Source organism: Gorilla gorilla, chromosome 10 (assembly GCF_029281585.2).
Source record: "Gorilla gorilla gorilla isolate KB3781 chromosome 10, NHGRI_mGorGor1-v2.1_pri, whole genome shotgun sequence".
NCBI classification, from domain to species: Eukaryota; Metazoa; Chordata; class Mammalia; order Primates; family Hominidae; genus Gorilla; species Gorilla gorilla.
In genome coordinates, this window is record NC_073234.2 from 26,781,869 (window position 1) to 26,799,617 (window position 17,749).

At 41.4% G+C, this 17,749-nt stretch overlaps 2 protein-coding genes across 2 annotated transcripts in view; one reads left to right on the forward strand and one right to left on the reverse strand.

Moving 5' to 3' along the window:
- Positions 1-17,749, forward strand: part of SMIM10L1 (small integral membrane protein 10 like 1) — a 251,598-nt gene that overhangs the window by 211,462 nt on the left and 22,387 nt on the right. The window lies entirely within an intron of this gene.
- Positions 11,193-16,127, reverse strand: LOC101143179 (basic salivary proline-rich protein 2-like). Its single transcript, XM_055357464.2, has 4 exons — positions 16,045-16,127; positions 15,074-15,109; positions 12,538-14,555; positions 11,193-11,392 (listed from the first exon to the last, which is right to left on the reverse strand). Exons 1-3 carry the CDS (start codon positions 16,106-16,108, stop codon positions 12,571-12,573), a joined length of 2,085 nt encoding a protein of 694 aa, XP_055213439.2. The 5' UTR covers positions 16,109-16,127; the 3' UTR covers positions 11,193-11,392; positions 12,538-12,570.

Below are 17,749 nucleotides of genomic sequence, written 5' to 3' on the forward strand. Positions count from 1 at the left end.
CAAATCAATACCCTAACATCACAATTAAAAGAACTAGAGAAGCAAGAGCAAACACATTCAAAAGCTAGCAGAAGGCAAGAAATAACTGAGATCAGAGCAGAACTGAACGAAATACAGACAAAAAAAAACCTTGAAAAAATCAATGAATCCAGGAGCTGGTTTTTTGAAAAAATCAACAAAATTGATAGACTGCTAGCAAGACTAATAAAGAAGAAAAGAGAGAAAAAACAAATAGATGCAATAAAAAATGACAAAGGGGATATCACCACCAATCCCACAGAAATACAAACTACCATCAGAGAATAATATAAACGCCTCTACAAAAACAAAGCAGAAAATCTAGAAGAAATGGATAAATTCCTCGACACATACACCCTCCCAAGACTAAACCAGGAAGAAATTGAATCTCTGAATAGACCAATAACAGACTCTGAAATTGAGGCAATAATTAATAGTTTACCAACCAAAAAAAGTCCAGGACCAGATGGATTCACAGCCAAATTCTACCAGAGGTACAAGGAGCAGCTGGTATCATTCCTTCTGAAACTGTTCCAATCAATAGAAAAAGAGGGAATCCTCCCTAACTCATTTTATGAGGCCAGCATCATCCTGATACCAAAGCCTGGCAGAGACACAACAAAGAAAGAGAATTTTAGACCAATATCCCTGATGAACATCGATGCAAAAATCCTCAATAAAATACTGGCAAACTGAATCCAGCAGCACATCAAAAAGCTTATCCACCATGATCAGGTGGACTTCATCCCTGGGATGCAAGGCTGGTTCACCATATGCAAATCAATAAATGTAATCCAGCATATAAACAGAACTAATGACAGAAAACACATGATTATCTCAATAGATGCATAAAAGGCCTTTGACAAAATTCAACAACACTTCATGCTAAAAACTCGCAATAAATTAGGTATTGATGGGACATATCTCAAAATAATAAGAGCTATCTATGACAAACCCACAGCCAATATCATACTGAATGGGCAAAAACTGGAAGTATTCCCTTTGAAAACAGGCACAAGACAGGGATGCCCTTTCTCACCACTCCTATTCAACATAGTGTTGGAAGTTCTGGCCAGGGCAATCAGGCAGGAGAAGGAAATAAGGCATATTCAATTAGGAAAAGAGGAAGTCAAATTGTCCCTGTTTGCAGATGACATGATTGTATATCTAGAAAACCCCATCTTCTCAGCCCAAAACCTCCTTAAGCTGATAAGCTACTTCAGCAAAGTCTCAGGATACCAAATCAATGTGCAAAAATCACAAGCATTCTTATACACCAATAACAGACAAACAGAGAGCCAAATCATGAGTGAACTCCCATTCACAATTGCTTCAAACAGAATAAAATACCTAGGAATCCAATTTACAAGGGATGTGAAGGACCTCTTCAAGGAGAACTACAAACCACTGCTCAATGAAATAAAAGAGGATACAAACAAATGGAAGAACATTCCATGCTCATGGGCAGGAAGAATCAATATCGTGAATATGGCCATACTGCCCAAGGTAATTTATAGATTTAATGCCATCCCCATCAAGCTACCAATGACTTTCTTCACAGAACTGGAAAAAACTACTTCAAAGTTCATATGGAAACAAACAAGAGCCTGCTTTGCCAAGTCAATCCTAAGCCAAAAGAACAAAGCTGGAGGGCTCCCACTACCTAACTTCAAACTATACTACAAGGCTACAGTAACCAAAACAGCATGGTATTGGTACCAAAACAGAGATATAGACCAGTGGAACAGAACAGAGCCCTCAGAAATACTGCTGCATATCTACAACCATCTGATCTTTGACAAACCTGACAAAAACAAGAAATAGGAAAATGATTCTCTATTTAATAAATGGTGCTGGGAAAACTGGCTAGCCATATGTAGAAAGCTGAAACTGGATCACTTCCTTACACCTTATACAAAAATTAATTCAATATGGATTAAAGACTTAAATGTTAGACCTAAAACCATAAAAATCCTAGAAGAAAACCTAGGTAATACCATTCAGGACATAGGCATGGGCAAAGACTTCATCTCTAAAACACCAAAAGCAATGGCAACAAAAGCCAAAATTGACAAATGGGATCTGATTAAACTAAAGAGCTTCTGCACAGCAAAAGAAACTACCATCAGAGTGAACAGGCAACCTACAGAATGGGAGAAAATGTTTGCAATCTACTCATCTGGCAAAGGGGCTAATATCCAGAATCTACAATGAACTCAAACAAATTTATAAGAAAAAAACAAACAACCCCATCAAAAAGTGGGTGAAGGATATGAACAGACACTTTTCAAAAGAAGACATTTATGCAGCCAAAACACACATGAAAAAATGCTCATCATCACTGGTCATCAGAGAAATGCAAATCAAAACCACAATGAGACACCATCTCACACCAGTTAGAATGGCAATCATTAAAAAGTCAGGAAACAACAGGTGCTGGAGAGGATGTGGAGAAATAGGAACACTTTTACACTGTTAGTGGGACTGTAAACTAGTTCAACCATTGTGGAAGTCAGTGTGGCGATTCCTCAGGGATCCAGAACTAGAAATACCATTTGACCCAGCAATCCCATTACAGGGTATATACCCAAAGGATTATAAATCATGCTGCTATAAAGACACATGCACACATATGTTTATTGCGGCACTATTCACAATAGCAAAGACTTGGAACCAACCCAAATGTCCAACAATGATAGACTGGATTAAGAAAATGTGGCACACACACACCATGGAATACTATGCAGCCATAAAAAATGATGAGTTCATGTCCTTTGTAGGGACATGGATGAAGCTGGAAACCATCATTCTCAGCAAACTATCGCAAGGACAAAAAACCAAACACCGCATGTTCTCACTCATAGGTGGGAATTGAACAATGAGAACACATGGACACAGGAAGGGGAACATCACACACCGGGGCCTATTGTGGGGTGGGGGGAGTGGGAGGGATAGCATTAGGAGATATACCTAATGTTAAATGACGAGTTAATGGGAGCAGCACACCAACATGGCACATGTATACATGTGTAACAAACCTGCACGTTGTTCACGTGTACCCTAAAACTTAAAGTATAATAAAAAAAAAAGAAAAAGAAAAAAAAGAAGTCCAAAGATACTGCATCAATACCGTAAGTTGGATGCCCAGGGATTTTCTTTTTTTTTTTCTTTCTTCTTTCTTTTCTTTTCTTTTTTGCTTCCATAGATTGAGGAACAGGTGGTGTTTGGTTACATGAATACATTCTTTAGTGGTGATTTGTGAGATTTTGGTGCACCCACCACCCGGGGGTTTACACTGCACCCAATTTGTAGCCTTTTATTCATCACCCCCTTCTCAGCATTTCCCTCTAAGTTCCCAAAGTCCATTGTGTCATTCTTATGCCTTTGCATCCTCATAGATTAGCTCCCATTTATGACTGAGAACATACGATGTTTGGTTTTCCATTCCTAAGTTACATCACTTAGAATGATAACATCAACTTCTGAGACACTTCGGAAACAGCCAAAACTTGAGCAGATAAATGCCCGGAAAAGCTTCAGCAGAGGGTCCTTGTCCATCACAACAATGCTTCTGCTCATTCATCTCATGAAACAAGGGCAATTTTACCAGACTTTTGATGGAAAATCCCTAGGCATCCAATCTCATCCATTTTTCTGCTAAAGATTTGGCTAAATCTCTCCAAACTCCAAACTGTCTCATAAGTGGTTGTTACCATTCTTTAGCCCTCCAGAAAGTTAACAACCAGAATACCTTTAGCATCCAAAAACACTGTTGGCATGATATTTGCTTTTGTTGCATTTACTTAGACTAGACCACTTCCACCTCTTGGTAGCCATTGCTTTGATTACGTTTGTCCCTTCGAATGCCACTGGTAAAGCCATGTTTTATTTCCTGTTACAACTCTTCAAAGAAATGCTTTAGGATTTTCTTTTCTTTTCTTTTCCTTCCTACTTGTTTAATTTGTCACAGAACGTTCTCTTCTTGTCTGTAGCTGACAGGTACAGCAGTTTTGGCCCTCATGAAGTGGCTAGTTTGTTCGTATTTAGTTTTTCAGAAAGAAAAAATTATGTAATCTGAATCAATTGTTCTTCTTGTGCTAGCTCTTTTTTCTGCTGTTGATTGTCAGACCTCTTTAATTAGGCCACAAGAAGATAAAATTTTTGTCCATAAGTTAATGTGAAGGGACTACTGCTGCAAGGTTCACCTTCACCATCATTTCAACGCTTCTTTTTTTTAATGTCAAGATCTTTATCTTTTTTATTATTATACTTTAATAATAATGAGAAATAGGAACACTTTTACACGTTGGTGAGACTGTAAACTGGTTCAACCACTGTGGACGACAATGTGGTGATTCTTCAAGGATCTAGAACTAGAAATACCATTTGACCCAGCAATCCCATTACTGGGTATATACCCAAAGGATTATAAATCATGCTGCTATAAAGACACATGCACACGTATGTTTATTGCGGCACTATTCATCAATGATAGACTGGATTAAGAAAATGTGGCACACACACACCATGGAATACTATGCAGCTATAAAAAATGATGAGTTCATGTCCTTTGTAGGGACATGGATGAAGCTGGAAACCATCATTCTCAGCAAAGTATCACGGAGACAAAAAACCAAACACTGCATGTTCTCACTCATAGGCGGGAATTGAACAACGAGAAAACTTGGACACAGGAAGGGGAACATCACACACTGGGGCCTGCCATGGGTTGGGGGGAGGGGGGAGGGATAACATTAGGAGATATACCCAATGGAAATGACGAGTTAATAGGTGCAGCACACCAACATGGCACATGTATACATATGTAACAAACCCTGTGCACATATACCCTAGAACTTAAAGTATAATAAAAAAAGAAAAGAAAATTAGACCATATCGCATTTGTACATCACATCCATCACAGTTTTTTATTACACTGGTAATCAGATTTGGATTTCATATGTCAGCTCCTTCATACCTATATGACTTTCTCTTTATTGAAAAGTGGGTGATTCTTTGAATAGGACAGAAAGCAGAATCTTCCTCAACTTCATCTTGAACTAGCTTGACTGCAACACAAGAGGGTTGTCTACCAGGAGAGATGAACATTAACAGAGTGGATGGACTTGTGATGTGATCGAGTAAATTGCATGAAGTCCCTATGGTCTGGGAGGGGTTCATGTGTACCAGAGGAATCCTGGTTACACAATTATGATACTGGTTCGTATATTTTTATATTATGTTTTGTCTTAAAAACACATATTTCACAATTATTTTGCAGTGTTCATATTCTATGAACATATTGTAGCCATGGCTGATTATAGTAAAAATATTTCTTAAGCATTTACTATATGCCATTTAATCTTCAGAACCAGCATATCAGGTAAGAATCCTGCATACTACCATCTCAATTTTATAGATGAGCTGAGTGGGCACAAGCCAAAGTTGCTAAAATAGTAATAAGTGGTAGAGATGGCAGTCAGTCATCAGAGCCTATGTTCTCGCTTACTGTACTCCACCACTTTCTTGCTATTTACTTCTATATTTATTCACTTCCAAGAACGTCAGAAGAAACCAGGTCCAGAAAATAAACTCAGATACAAGTGATAGATAATGGGTAAGGTAAAACATGCCCTGAAAAAGCAGTCATAGAGAAGATATTGAGTATCAGAAACTACATGGAAAAATAGAAGTCAGAAGACAGCCCAACCGTGTTTTTTTGCTGTTGTTTCTTTTGGTTTTGCTTTTAGATGTATGTTTACTAATTAGACCTCAGATGGGGTTGTGTGTTAGTCCATTTCTACTGTAACAGCAAGACTGTAGACTGGGTCATGATTAAAGAACAGAAATTTGTTTCCCAATGTTCCGTAGGCTAGGAAGTCTAAGATTAAGGCATCAACAGATTCAGTGTTTGGTGAGGGCTTCTGTTTGCTTCCAAGATGGTTCCTTGTTGCTGTGGTGGAATAAAGGTTTAAAAACTCTAGGTAAAAATAGCAATCAAACTAGAATCCTATATCCATTCAGGTAATCATTTAAGTGTGAAGGTCACATAACACATCTGGCAACACGAAAAACCTTGAAATAGTTTACTTCTCATATGCTGAAGCTATGCTAGCATATGTTTCACAGAAGAAGAAAACCAAGAAACAGGAAGACAGTAACTCAGGATATGCATTATCCTACTTAAAAGGGAGAAATGGGAATTTCCAGGACAAAAGCCAATTATCTGACATTTGAGAGTGAGGAAAATTGTACTAGGCGGGATTTTGCAGGTCCGTTGGAAGTTGAAGGAAGACTTAGATGTTTTTAAAACAAAGCAAATGATTGAGAAAACAGGTAATTACTAAATTTGTTGTTGGGCATGGAAGTTTTGCAAGGACAGAAAGATAAATGTAATTAACATGTAAATTCAGGCACAGAGTAGTGTTGACATTGGTGACAGTAGAGAACAATCATGAACACAACACAAAGAAAGCCTCCTCATTCTAAAAAAAAGGAAAAAAAAATCACTAGTGAAGGGACCTCAGTAGTTGGAGCTGTCATCTGACTTTCTAGCAGGGCTAAGTAGGAGGCAGAAGAACCATACCTGTCACTCACCACTCTGGTCTCCATATAGAAATCAACTCTAGAACAGTGAGCTTGTTATAGAGGTCAGGTGCAGACTGAAGAATTGGAGGTGGGAGACTTTTCCTTCTTCTCTGTAGGTGTCTACTCCTCTGTTGCCCCCAAGGGGAGAGATGTTTAGAGATTCACTCCATAGAGCTGCTTCACATGACAGCTGGGTGTTCCCAGTGCAAGGGCCGTCTGAGAGAAGGAGACAGAGGAAGAGAAAGAGACAGAGAGAAGGGGCGAATTGAAAAATAAAAGATGAAGCCACAGTTTCAACTTTAACTTAATCTCAGTAGTAACATACCACCATTTCTGCCATGTTTTGCTGGTCACAGAAACCAATCCTGATATAATGTGGTGGGGACTACATAAGAGTGCTAATATTAGATAGTAGGAATATTGCATACGACTATCTCAAAGTGACAATGATTTGATAAATCATTAAAGAAAGTTTAAGAGAATAAGGGGTTCTGTGTATTCAAAGAAGACTTTAATGTGGGAAGATGTGAGCATACTTGAATAAAATGCAAACACATGCTTGATAAAGTTAGGAACAAACTTAGTATGTTGAAAGAATGTTAACAAGGCCAACTGTAGTGTCCAAAGAAATCAACAGATTCAATCTTTATCAAAATATCAATGTCATTTTTCACAGAATTGGTAAAAAATAATCCAACATTACTTACAGAGGAAAACATAAGAGCCAAAAGACGCAAAGCAATCCTAGGCAAAATAAACAAATTTGGAAGTGTCGCATTGCCTGAATTCAAATTATATGACAAGACTGCAGTAATGAAAACAGGACATGACTGGTCTAAAAATAGGCACATAGATCAATGGAACAGAGTAAAAGATCCAGAAATAAAGCAACATATTTGCAGGCAACTGATCTTTGACAGAGCAGACAAGAACGCACACTTGGGAAACATCACTCATTTCAATAAATGATGCTGAGAAAATTGGATTACCATATGCAGAAGAATGAAACTGGAACACTATCTCTCACATCTCTCATACAGAAAAATAACTCAGGATGGATTAAAGACTTAAATGTAAAATGTGGGCATATATTAATACAAGAAGAAAACTTCTGGACATTGGCTGAGAAAAGAACTTATGACTAAGACGTCAAAGCACAGGCAACAAAAACCAAATTGGACAAATGGCACTTAATATATCTAAAATATTTTACAAGCAAAATAAATCAACAGTGTCAACAGGCAACATGCAGAGGGAAAATATTTGTAAACTATGCATCATACAGGGAACTAATATGCAGAGTATACAAGGAACTCAAACTACTCAGCAACAACAACAACAAAAATCAATTAAAAATAGACAAAGGACATGAATAGATGTGTTTCAAAAGAATACATACAAACAGCCAACAGTAAATGAAAACATGTTCAACATCTCTAATCATTAGAGTAATGTGAATGAAAACCACAATGAGATATCATCTTACCTCAGTCATAATGACTATTATTAAAAGGGTGAAAAATAACAGCTGTTGGCAAGGATAGGGAGAAAGGAGAACTCTTAAACACCCTTGGTGAGAATGTACATTAGTACAGCTTCTATGGAAAACAGTATGATTTCTCAAAGAACTAAAACTAGAACTACATTTCCATTAAGCAATCCTACTACTGGGTATCTCCTCAAAGGAAAAGTAGTCAATGTATCAAATATATACATTTATCTGTATGTTTATTGTAGCAACATTCACAGTAACAAAGATATTGAATCTACCAATGTATCTGTCAATGAATGATTGGATTAAAAAATGTAAATATATATACACAATACCATACTACTCAATTACAAAGAGAGAATGAAATCACACATATTGTGACAATATGGATGGAACTGGGAGTCATTTTCTTAAGCCAAACAGGCTAGATACAGAAAATCAAATATAACACGTTCTCACTGGTAAGTGGTTGCTAAAGAATGTGTCTGCATGGATGTAGAGAGTGAAATGATAGACAAAGAACACTTGGGAGTATGGGAGGCAGAGCGGTTGTATAGTGAGGTATTAATAAATGTAGTGTTTGTTATTTGAGTGAGGAATACCCTAATGCTGTGACTTAAGCACTATGTAATCTATGTAACAAAATCAAAACTTGTATTTGTTCAAAAATATTTTTTTAATTAACAGAAAATCTAAGCATACTGCTTCCATACCCCACCATAAAAAAAAGACAATGACCAGCGTGGCCATAGCAGAATGAATTAGGTGTAGAGCATCCCCCAGTTCCACAGAGAGTTAGGACTGAATACATCGGACTTTAGCGTAGGTAAAAATTAGCAGCTGGGCGCACTGGCTCACCTCTGTAATCCCAGTGCTTTGGGAGTATAAGGCAGGTGGTTCCCAAGGTCAGGAGTTCAAGACAAGCCTGGCTAACTTAGTGAAACCCCTACTCAACTAAAAATACAAAAATTTAGCTGGGTGTGGTTGCGCACACCTGTAATCCCAGCTATTCAGGAGGCTGAGGCAGTAGAATCACTTGAACCCAGGAGGCAGAGGTTGTAGTGAGCTGAGAACTTGCCACTGCACTCCAGCCTGGGAATCAGAGGAAGACTCTGTCTAAAAAAAAAATACCGTCTGGTTCTTATAGAGTAAAAGTGGTGGCAATCAACTGGAAAACATAGAAAAGTAATATAATTTTTAAATGGCCAAGGTGGGTAATTGACTGTTGGGAAATAAATAGAACTATTTGGTGTAAACTGCAGATGAGGCTTGCTTAGAGGGGCTGATAGAGATGAAAGTGATGAAACTGGCTGCAGTAGGAAATTATTTTGAAGCTTGAACTTCACAAAGATAACATAGCTGATTTGACTAGATGTAATGTGATGAAAGAGGAAGAGAGAAGAGTCAAGAATAAATCCTAGTTTGCTTAATTAATTAAATGAATTCTTTACCAAGACCAAAAAGAGCTGGAAGAGGAAGAACTTTGTAGCTGTAGGAGAGAAGAGGCAGAGATAGGAGAAACCCTATGAGAGAGGGGGAGGCTCCTGGAAAGATTGATAGAGTGTTCCCAAAAGAAGGGTAGGACCAGTGGTGTTAAACTGCTGAGGGGTCACAGGAGATGCGGGACTGAGAGTTGATTCCTGAAATGAATAGAATGGAGGCAGTAGATGACCTTCACAGACTTGAAGTGAAAAGAACAAAAGCATCTATAACGTGTGCATATGAAAAATTTGGAGGTGGGGGAATGGGGAAATAATCACATACATACGTTTCAAGAACTTTTCCAATAAAAATGGCAGACAAATAATATGGTGGGAAAGAAGCACTAAGAGTCTTAGGAAGACTTCTGTAGAAATGGGTGATGTTTCAGCAGGCTTTTGCTGATTGAAGTAATCCCGTAGAGCATAGATGTAACAATCACAAGACAAAAGGGTCACATGCAGAAGCAAAATCCTTGATTGGGCAATGTGGTTCAGAATCAAGTGGGAAGGTGAGAGATAGGGGTAGGAATGCTTCACCTATGATAATAGGAGAGAAGCCAGAGACCAGGGCTTCAACTGGGTTGTTCAACTTAGTGGTGGTTATGGTGAGATCATTCTGTTCTGATTTTTCCGACTTCTTAGTGAATTATCTGAGGCTATCGGTGAGCACAGGGGCAGTTTTCTAATATTGAACCTTCCTTGCTTGAGAAGCAGACATGCCAGTCTCTGCAAGGTTTTTGGTATATATGTTATCTCATTAGTTTCCATACTCTAAGGTAGTTGTTATGATTATTCTCATTTTAGATGAGGAAATTGAAGCCCTGAGAGTCTAAGTAAACTTTTAAGACTCCAGAGACAGTAAGAAAAAGTTAGGTCTTAATTAAAACCTGAGAGTGTCCAAATTTTTGCTCCTTAAAATCATGCTGTCTCTTTAATGAAGTCCATTCAGGTTTCATTGAAGAAAGATGAGGAAAATAGGAAGGGAGAGAAGTGATCACTGTTAAAATAGGGTCAATGAGATAGAGAGGGTTCTGGGGATAAGAAGCATAGACCCATATTCATTCCCTTGAAACCAAACTCAGCTTCTTAGAAATTATAAGGATCTCTTTCAGCTTCTGTGACTTTTTTGCATTTGTTGTGTTTTCTGTCCTTAAGATCACTGGAATATCAGTAAACAATCAGAAAATAATTTTAAAATTTCAATTTATTCTGTAGAAGTCAGGGAAGGGCCAGGCATGGTGGCTCACACCTATAATCCTGGAAGTTTCAGAGGCTGAGGAAAGCGGATCACCTGAGGTCAGGAGTTGGACACTAGCCTGGCCAACATGGTGAAACCCCGTTTCTACTAAAAATACAAAAATTAGCTGTGCATGATGGTGGGCACCTATAATTTCAGATACTTAGAAGGCTGAGGCAGGAGAATAGCTTGAACCCAGGAGATGCAGAAGGCAGTGAGCCGAGATCGTGCCACTGCACTCCAGCCTGGGTGAAAAAAGCTCCATCTTTGGGGGAAAAAATAGAAGTCAGGGAAGTAGAGAAACAGTAAAACCTTTTTGCATGGCAGCTGGCTAAATTAGGATTAAGGAGGAGGGAAACTTCCCGGAGCATCAAGGAAAAGGGTTCCTAGATATTCGTGTAATGTCTTCTCTTGGTCCTCAGATCCCACATTCACAAATATTGAGAAACAGACACCACAACCAGAAATTGCAAGCTAATTATTTTATTGGTGTACGGAAGTTAGAGCTATGACCACCTTGTTCCAATGTCATGGCATTTGAATCATCTGAATCACTGTCATCTTCTTATTCACTTCCTGAAACAAACAAACAAGGAAGTTCATAGACCAGACGTGACATGGCAGGAAATGTCGAATTCCTCACTGGTCTTACTGCACTACAGTACATGAGAGCCCATCCTCTCTCCCCCATCCCTTCTACTTCCTGCGTTTCCTCCCTAATTTTTTGTGTGTTCACTCTTTGGATGCCCTTGCACAAAATGTGCTCCAAATTGTTCCTTATGTGATAAAGAGAGAAGATCATTCTTAGCTTGTTATTACTTTCTGCTGAATTTGTTCACAGATATATTTACACAGATGGGAACTGGAACATATTCTATAACAGTGAGAAGCTGAAACCACCCTCAGTGTCCAGTGACAGGGATTGGTTAAAGAAATCACGGTGCAGCCACATAATGGAGTAGTATAAAATTGTAAAAACAAACAGATAACCACTGAAGAGATCTACTTAGCTTCATAAATTCATGTGGAAATTTTCAAAGAAATGTATTTTTTAAATGACTAACATATGTACCTGAATATAAATTATGGTATTAGTTCTGGGGGGGAAACTATTCTAGTTGTCTATGTACACATAAATATTTCAAACAGAAGATGCCATAAGGTTAACAGTGGCAGTTTTCTGAAGGAGGGGAGGCAGGTAGGATGAGTTATACCTTTAAATTTAGATTCATATTTTTCCATTTCATTAGGTATTTTTTGTTAGCTTAATCATGTACTTATTGAACAGTAAGAATTTGAAAAATGAGACACCACTTAGCTGCTGAAAGTTCAGGGACCACTTGGCAGGAATACTGGACTCGAGAGGCTGGTGTGAGGCAGGACTCAGCAAACAGTGCTCAGGTGAAAACTTTAAATGGGAGGTCTCTCAGTTTGTGCACAGAAAACAGAGCGCCAGAGAGAACATGGTACTACTTCCTTGTTGCCAACACAATTTAAGACAGATTATTTGGAATGTTGTTTCTCAACATCAGAATTCCTTAAAGAGTTTGTTACAAATATAGGATCTTGTTACCCAATTCCAGAATATGTCAATACACATCTTTAGAAATGGGATCTGGGAATATACAATGTCAATAGGCTTTTAGCTGATTCATTGGCACAATAAAGCTGGAGAGCTGCAGCAATTAGAGCACTTGGTGAAGAATAAACTGGAATCATACCTGTCATTGAATCCTAGATGACTGGGGAGGCTGTCACTGGGGAGGTCGGGAAGGTCTGCCCCCTTGAGGAGGGGGTGGTGGTCCCTGGGGCTGTCCAGCAGGAGGTGCCTGAGGCTGCTGGGGATTGCCTCCTGCTGGAGGTGGGGGACCTTGAGGATTGTTGCCTTCTTGTTGGGGTGGTCCTTGTGGCTTTCCTGGAGGAGATCGGGCACTTCGGGACTTGTCTCCTTGTGGGGGTGGTCCTTGTGGCTTTCCTGGAGGAGGGGGGGGACCTTGAGGCTGGTTGCCTCCTTGTGGGGGTGGTCCTTGTGGATTTCCTGGAGGAGATCGGGAACTTCGGGACTTGCTGTCTCCTTGTGGGGGTGGTCCTTGTGGCTTTCCTGGAGATGGGGGACCTTGGGGCTGGTTGCCTCCTTGTGGGGGTGGTCCTTGTGGCTTTCCTGGAGGAGATCGGGCACTTCGGGACTTGTTGTCTCCTTGTGGGGGTGGTCCTTGTGGCTTTCCTGGAGGTGGGGGACTTTGAGGTTTGTTGCCTCCCTGTGGGGGTTGTCCTTGTGGCTTTCCTGGAGGAGATCGGGCACTTCGGGACTTGTCTCCTTGTGGGGGTGGTCCTTGTGGCTTTCCTGGAGGAGGTGGGGGACCTTGGGGCTGGTTACCTCCTTGTGGGGGTGGTCCTTGTGGCTTTTCTGGAGATCGGGCACTTCGGGACTTGTCTCCTTGTGGGGGTGGTCCTTGTGGCTTTCCTGGAGGAGGTGGGGGACCTTGGGGCTGGTTACCTCCTTGTGGGGGTGGTCCTTGTGGCTTTTCTGGAGGAGATCGGGCACTTCGGGACTTGTCTCCTTGTGGGGGTGGTCCTTGTGGCTTTCCTGGAGGAGGTGGGGGACCTTGGGGCTGGTTATCTCCTTGTGGGGGTGGTCCTTGTGGATTTCCTGGAGGAGATCGGGCACTTCGGGACTTGTCTCCTTGTGGGGGTGGTCCTTGTGGCTTTCCTGGAGGAGGTGGGGGACCTTGGGGCTGGTTACCTCCTTGTGGGGGTGGTCCTTGTGGCTTTTCTGGAGGAGATCGGGCACTTCGGGACTTGTCTCCTTGTGGGGGTGGTCCTTGTGGCTTTCCTGGAGGAGGTGGGGGACCTTGGGGCTGGTTATCTCCTTGTGGGGGTGGTCCTTGTGGATTTCCTGGAGGAGATCGGGCACTTCGGGACTTGTCTCCTTGTGGGGGTGGTCCTTGTGGCTTTCCTGGAGGTGGGGGACCTTGAGGTTTGTTGCCTTCCTGTGGGGGTGGTCCTTGTGGCTTTTCTGGAGGAGATCGGGCACTTCGGGACTTGTCTCCTTGTGGGGGTGGTCCTTGTGGCTTTCCTGGAGCAGGTGGGGGACCTTGGGGCTGGTTATCTCCTTGTGGGGGTGGTCCTTGTGGCTTTCCTGGAGGAGATCGGGCACTTCGGGACTTGTCTCCTTGTGGGGGTGGTCCTTGTGGCTTTCCTGGAGGAGGTGGGGGACCTTGGGGCTGGTTATCTCCTTGTGGGGGTGGTCCTTGTGGCTTTCCTGGAGGAGATCGGGCACTTCGGGACTTGTCTCCTTGTGGGGGTGGTCCTTGTGGCTTTCCTGGAGGAGGTGGGGGACCTTGAGGCTGGTTGCCTCCTTGTGGGGGTGGTCCTTGTGGATTTCCTGGAGGAGATCGGGCACTTCGGGACTTGTCTCCTTGTGGCTTTCCTGGAGGAGGTGGGGGACCTTGAGGCTGGTTGCCTCCTTGTGGGGGTGGTCCTTGTGGATTTCCTGGAGGAGATCGGGCACTTCGGGACTTGTCTCCTTGTGGGGGTGGTCCTTGTGGCTTTCCTGGAGGAGGTGGGGGACCTTGAGGCTGGTTGCCTCCTTGTGGGGGTGGTCCTTGTGGATTTCCTGGAGGAGATCGGGCACTTCGGGACTTGTCTCCTTGTGGGGGTGGTCCTTGTGGCTTTCCTGGAGGAGGTGGGGGACCTTGGGGCTGGTTATCTCCTTGTGGGGCTGGTCCTTGTGGATTTCCTGGAGGACAAAGAGAGAAGAGAAAGACAGAGTAAAAGCCCATACAAGATTCACTGAATAGTTGCAGTAAATTTTTATCAGTTTGGGTCACAAGCTGAGTGGGGAAACACACAAAAATGAGACCAAGACATTAATTTCTTTGCATTTTCAGTGAAGACATATAACTCTGGAGTGGAGCGCTGGGGAAGAACAAAGCAGTTGAGGGCCTCTCAGTATAAAGAGGAGACAGAATGAGGATGCTGCCCATTTGTCTGTCATCTCCCAGCAGGCACTCCTGGCCAGGGGGATGAGGTAACCCACTCCTGCTGTCATCTAAGCCAAGCATCTCTGCCGTTCAATTTGGTGGCCTGCTCATGATGCCCAGAATCAAGGTTGCATGAAGAGTGCCTATATTATTAGGGGCACTAACATTAATCAATTTCTGAAAGGAAAGTTTTGATAAGAAGACACTGGAGAACTGATCCATTCATAAGCAGAAAAAGACAGTCAGAACAGATTGAGAATGAATCGGGATTTACCTGCTATTAGGGAGGGAGATTCTTCCTGGCTGACATCTAGAAGAGAAGCACAGGATGGTGGGAAAAGTTACATCTTGAACCTTACAAGACTCACAAGTGTTCTACAGGGAAAACAGACTTCTCACCACATCCCATGCATCCCCTAAGTTAACTCATCAGCCACCATCTGTGAAGCTGCTGGAAGGGGAGGAAGGTGTAAGGGGAGGCAGGGTTGTTATGACAGAGCAACAGCCATGAACTCAACATAGAAGAGCCCCTTTTTTCCCTCCCTAGCGTCCCTCAAGACTTAATGCTAATTTAGTTCACAAATGCCAGGTACTTCAATGTGATATTTTGGTGTTCTTAGGCCCTCCATCTCCTATAAATACATTGCTTATGTACACATGCTCTCTCAATTGGGGTAACCAGAAGTAATCACTTCAATACAATCTTACCCATACCACTCCCAGCACATTGAAATACTGCATGTAAGGGAGAGAAAAATGACAATGATTGGCTCTGATATTTCTGTATCTCTAGTTAAACAGAGACAAGTGTTCCATCCAATTCTCTGTCTCTGCAGTATCTCTGATACTGTGTGTGTCTATCGCCATCATCGATGCTGATCCACTGTACAGCAAGGCCACCATCATCCCTGTGTACTTACTGAGATCAGTTTAGGATCTTCACAGCTGGACTTCCATGAATCTGCCTTGCATTCTCTACTGCATCCTTCACAGCACAGTTCTATCTATAAATGCAAATCTTACCTTCTCATTCCCCTGGAACAAATTCTTTATTGGATTTCATTGTACATTAAATAAATTAGAAACTCTTATTGTGGAATGAGGGTACAACAAGTCTCCTGATCCTAGGCATGAAAACTCTGCAGCCCCATCTGTGTTTTCATTCTCCTCTCTTCCCCATAATTACAACTATCACCTCCTAAGCCCCAAGCAGAGTCACCACATCTTCTCCCCCTTCTGTTTTACCTTCATTTAAGTTCTGAGCTGAGCTCAGGGCCAGCAAGCCCACTGACAGCAGAATCAACAGCATCTTGCAGGAGGCTCTGGAGTCACTCCCAACTCTGTGCTGGGAGGAACGTGGCAACTCCCTTTATAAAGAGGAGCAGAACAATGGCACCTTTGACCTCCACACTGGGTGGGCCTTACCACCTCAGAGACTGGGTTCTGCTTTGCTCACTGCAGGTCAGGTGTATCCCTTATTTTTCTTTGAGACTCTAGCCCAGAGAGATGAGTTGGATAGGATATGTTGTTAGTGTCTTATTTCCAAAAGGTACAACTATGACTTGAACAATGGTTTTGAAGGAACTGTGTCCAAGCCATCAGCACTGTGTCATCACTGAACTTTAGATATCATTAGAGTTTCAATCTTTTAGGTAAGACTATCATCCGCTTTCCACTGTGCTATTTATTTCTGTTTATGTGTGTGTGAGCAGCGATGCTACAGCCAGCAGTGAAGATGGTCAATATCTCTGGATATTATTATGCCCTATTTCCATCTCTTGTGATGTGTGTACAGGTATTTTCATATTTAGCTCGGTTTTTGATGTGATAGAGATGGTTTCTGCTATCTGTGAGATGTGTGAGGACAGCACACTCCTGTGCACACATAGATGACAGAAAGCTGCCCCGCAGCCTGCTCAGGATAGGGCTATTGTTCAAGTTTCTGTGGATCTCACTCAGCTCAGGCAAGGCTTGGTCCTGTACAACACAGGAAGTCTAAAATTTTGTATTCTAAAATATTTTTAGGGGTTATTAATGCAAAATGGACACAGAAACCACCAGGAAATTTCTAGACCTGAGAAAACTGAATACATAGTTCTGTGAGGGAGCCATGCGATGTCATGTTGCTAAAATTTCCTTCATGCTCTTCCCTTTCTCTAGAATATTCTATAAAATTCACCCACTGCTTCATTTCTTTTAGGAATTATATCGAATTCTTACCACTGATAATTAAGTGGCCACAATTCTACATTCAAATAAGATAATCAGATACCGCCATCAAACCCTCAATTGCATTGTATTGGTTTTATTGGTTTAGTCAGTATTTGTGTTACCTGTTTTCTCAGATTCTTCTTCCACAAGGAGTATTTTTCTACAATATTCTGATATGCATTCCTCCCCACGTTCTTTCTAGTACTCTTTTTCATATTTTATTTTCTGAGTCAAGCTCATTATGTGTATCTTTTATTATGTAGCTGGCTTTTCCCCATGAATTTGGTGAGATTTCCTTTATTTAATCTTTTAAGTAATAGGATATATACTCCTCACCATCTTTTTTCATTCCTGTCTGTGTAATTTCACAATAAATGTTGTGTTTCCAAAAAGCCCTCTCAGAGTCTTGCATTGTTAGCACTTCTTTTAGCTGCTGGTTCTTCTCTTATATCTGGTAAATCCCTGCTCATCAGTTCGTGGAATATACAGGTTAGTCAGTATCAACAGCTGCCATTTACCACTTAGACCTTCCGTGTGTCTTGTGTAATTCTTCACATTTTGTGCATGGCTGGTGTTAATTTGAGAACAGATTGGTTGGAGGTGTGATGGGGGTAGAGAGGGTATGTGACAGTAAATCCTAAAGACAGACCTCTTGACTATTGGGGATGAGTGGATCCTGTGCTGTGCACATGAGGGTCTGGTCTGGCCCTTCTGAAGAGTTGCGGATAATAGTACAGGG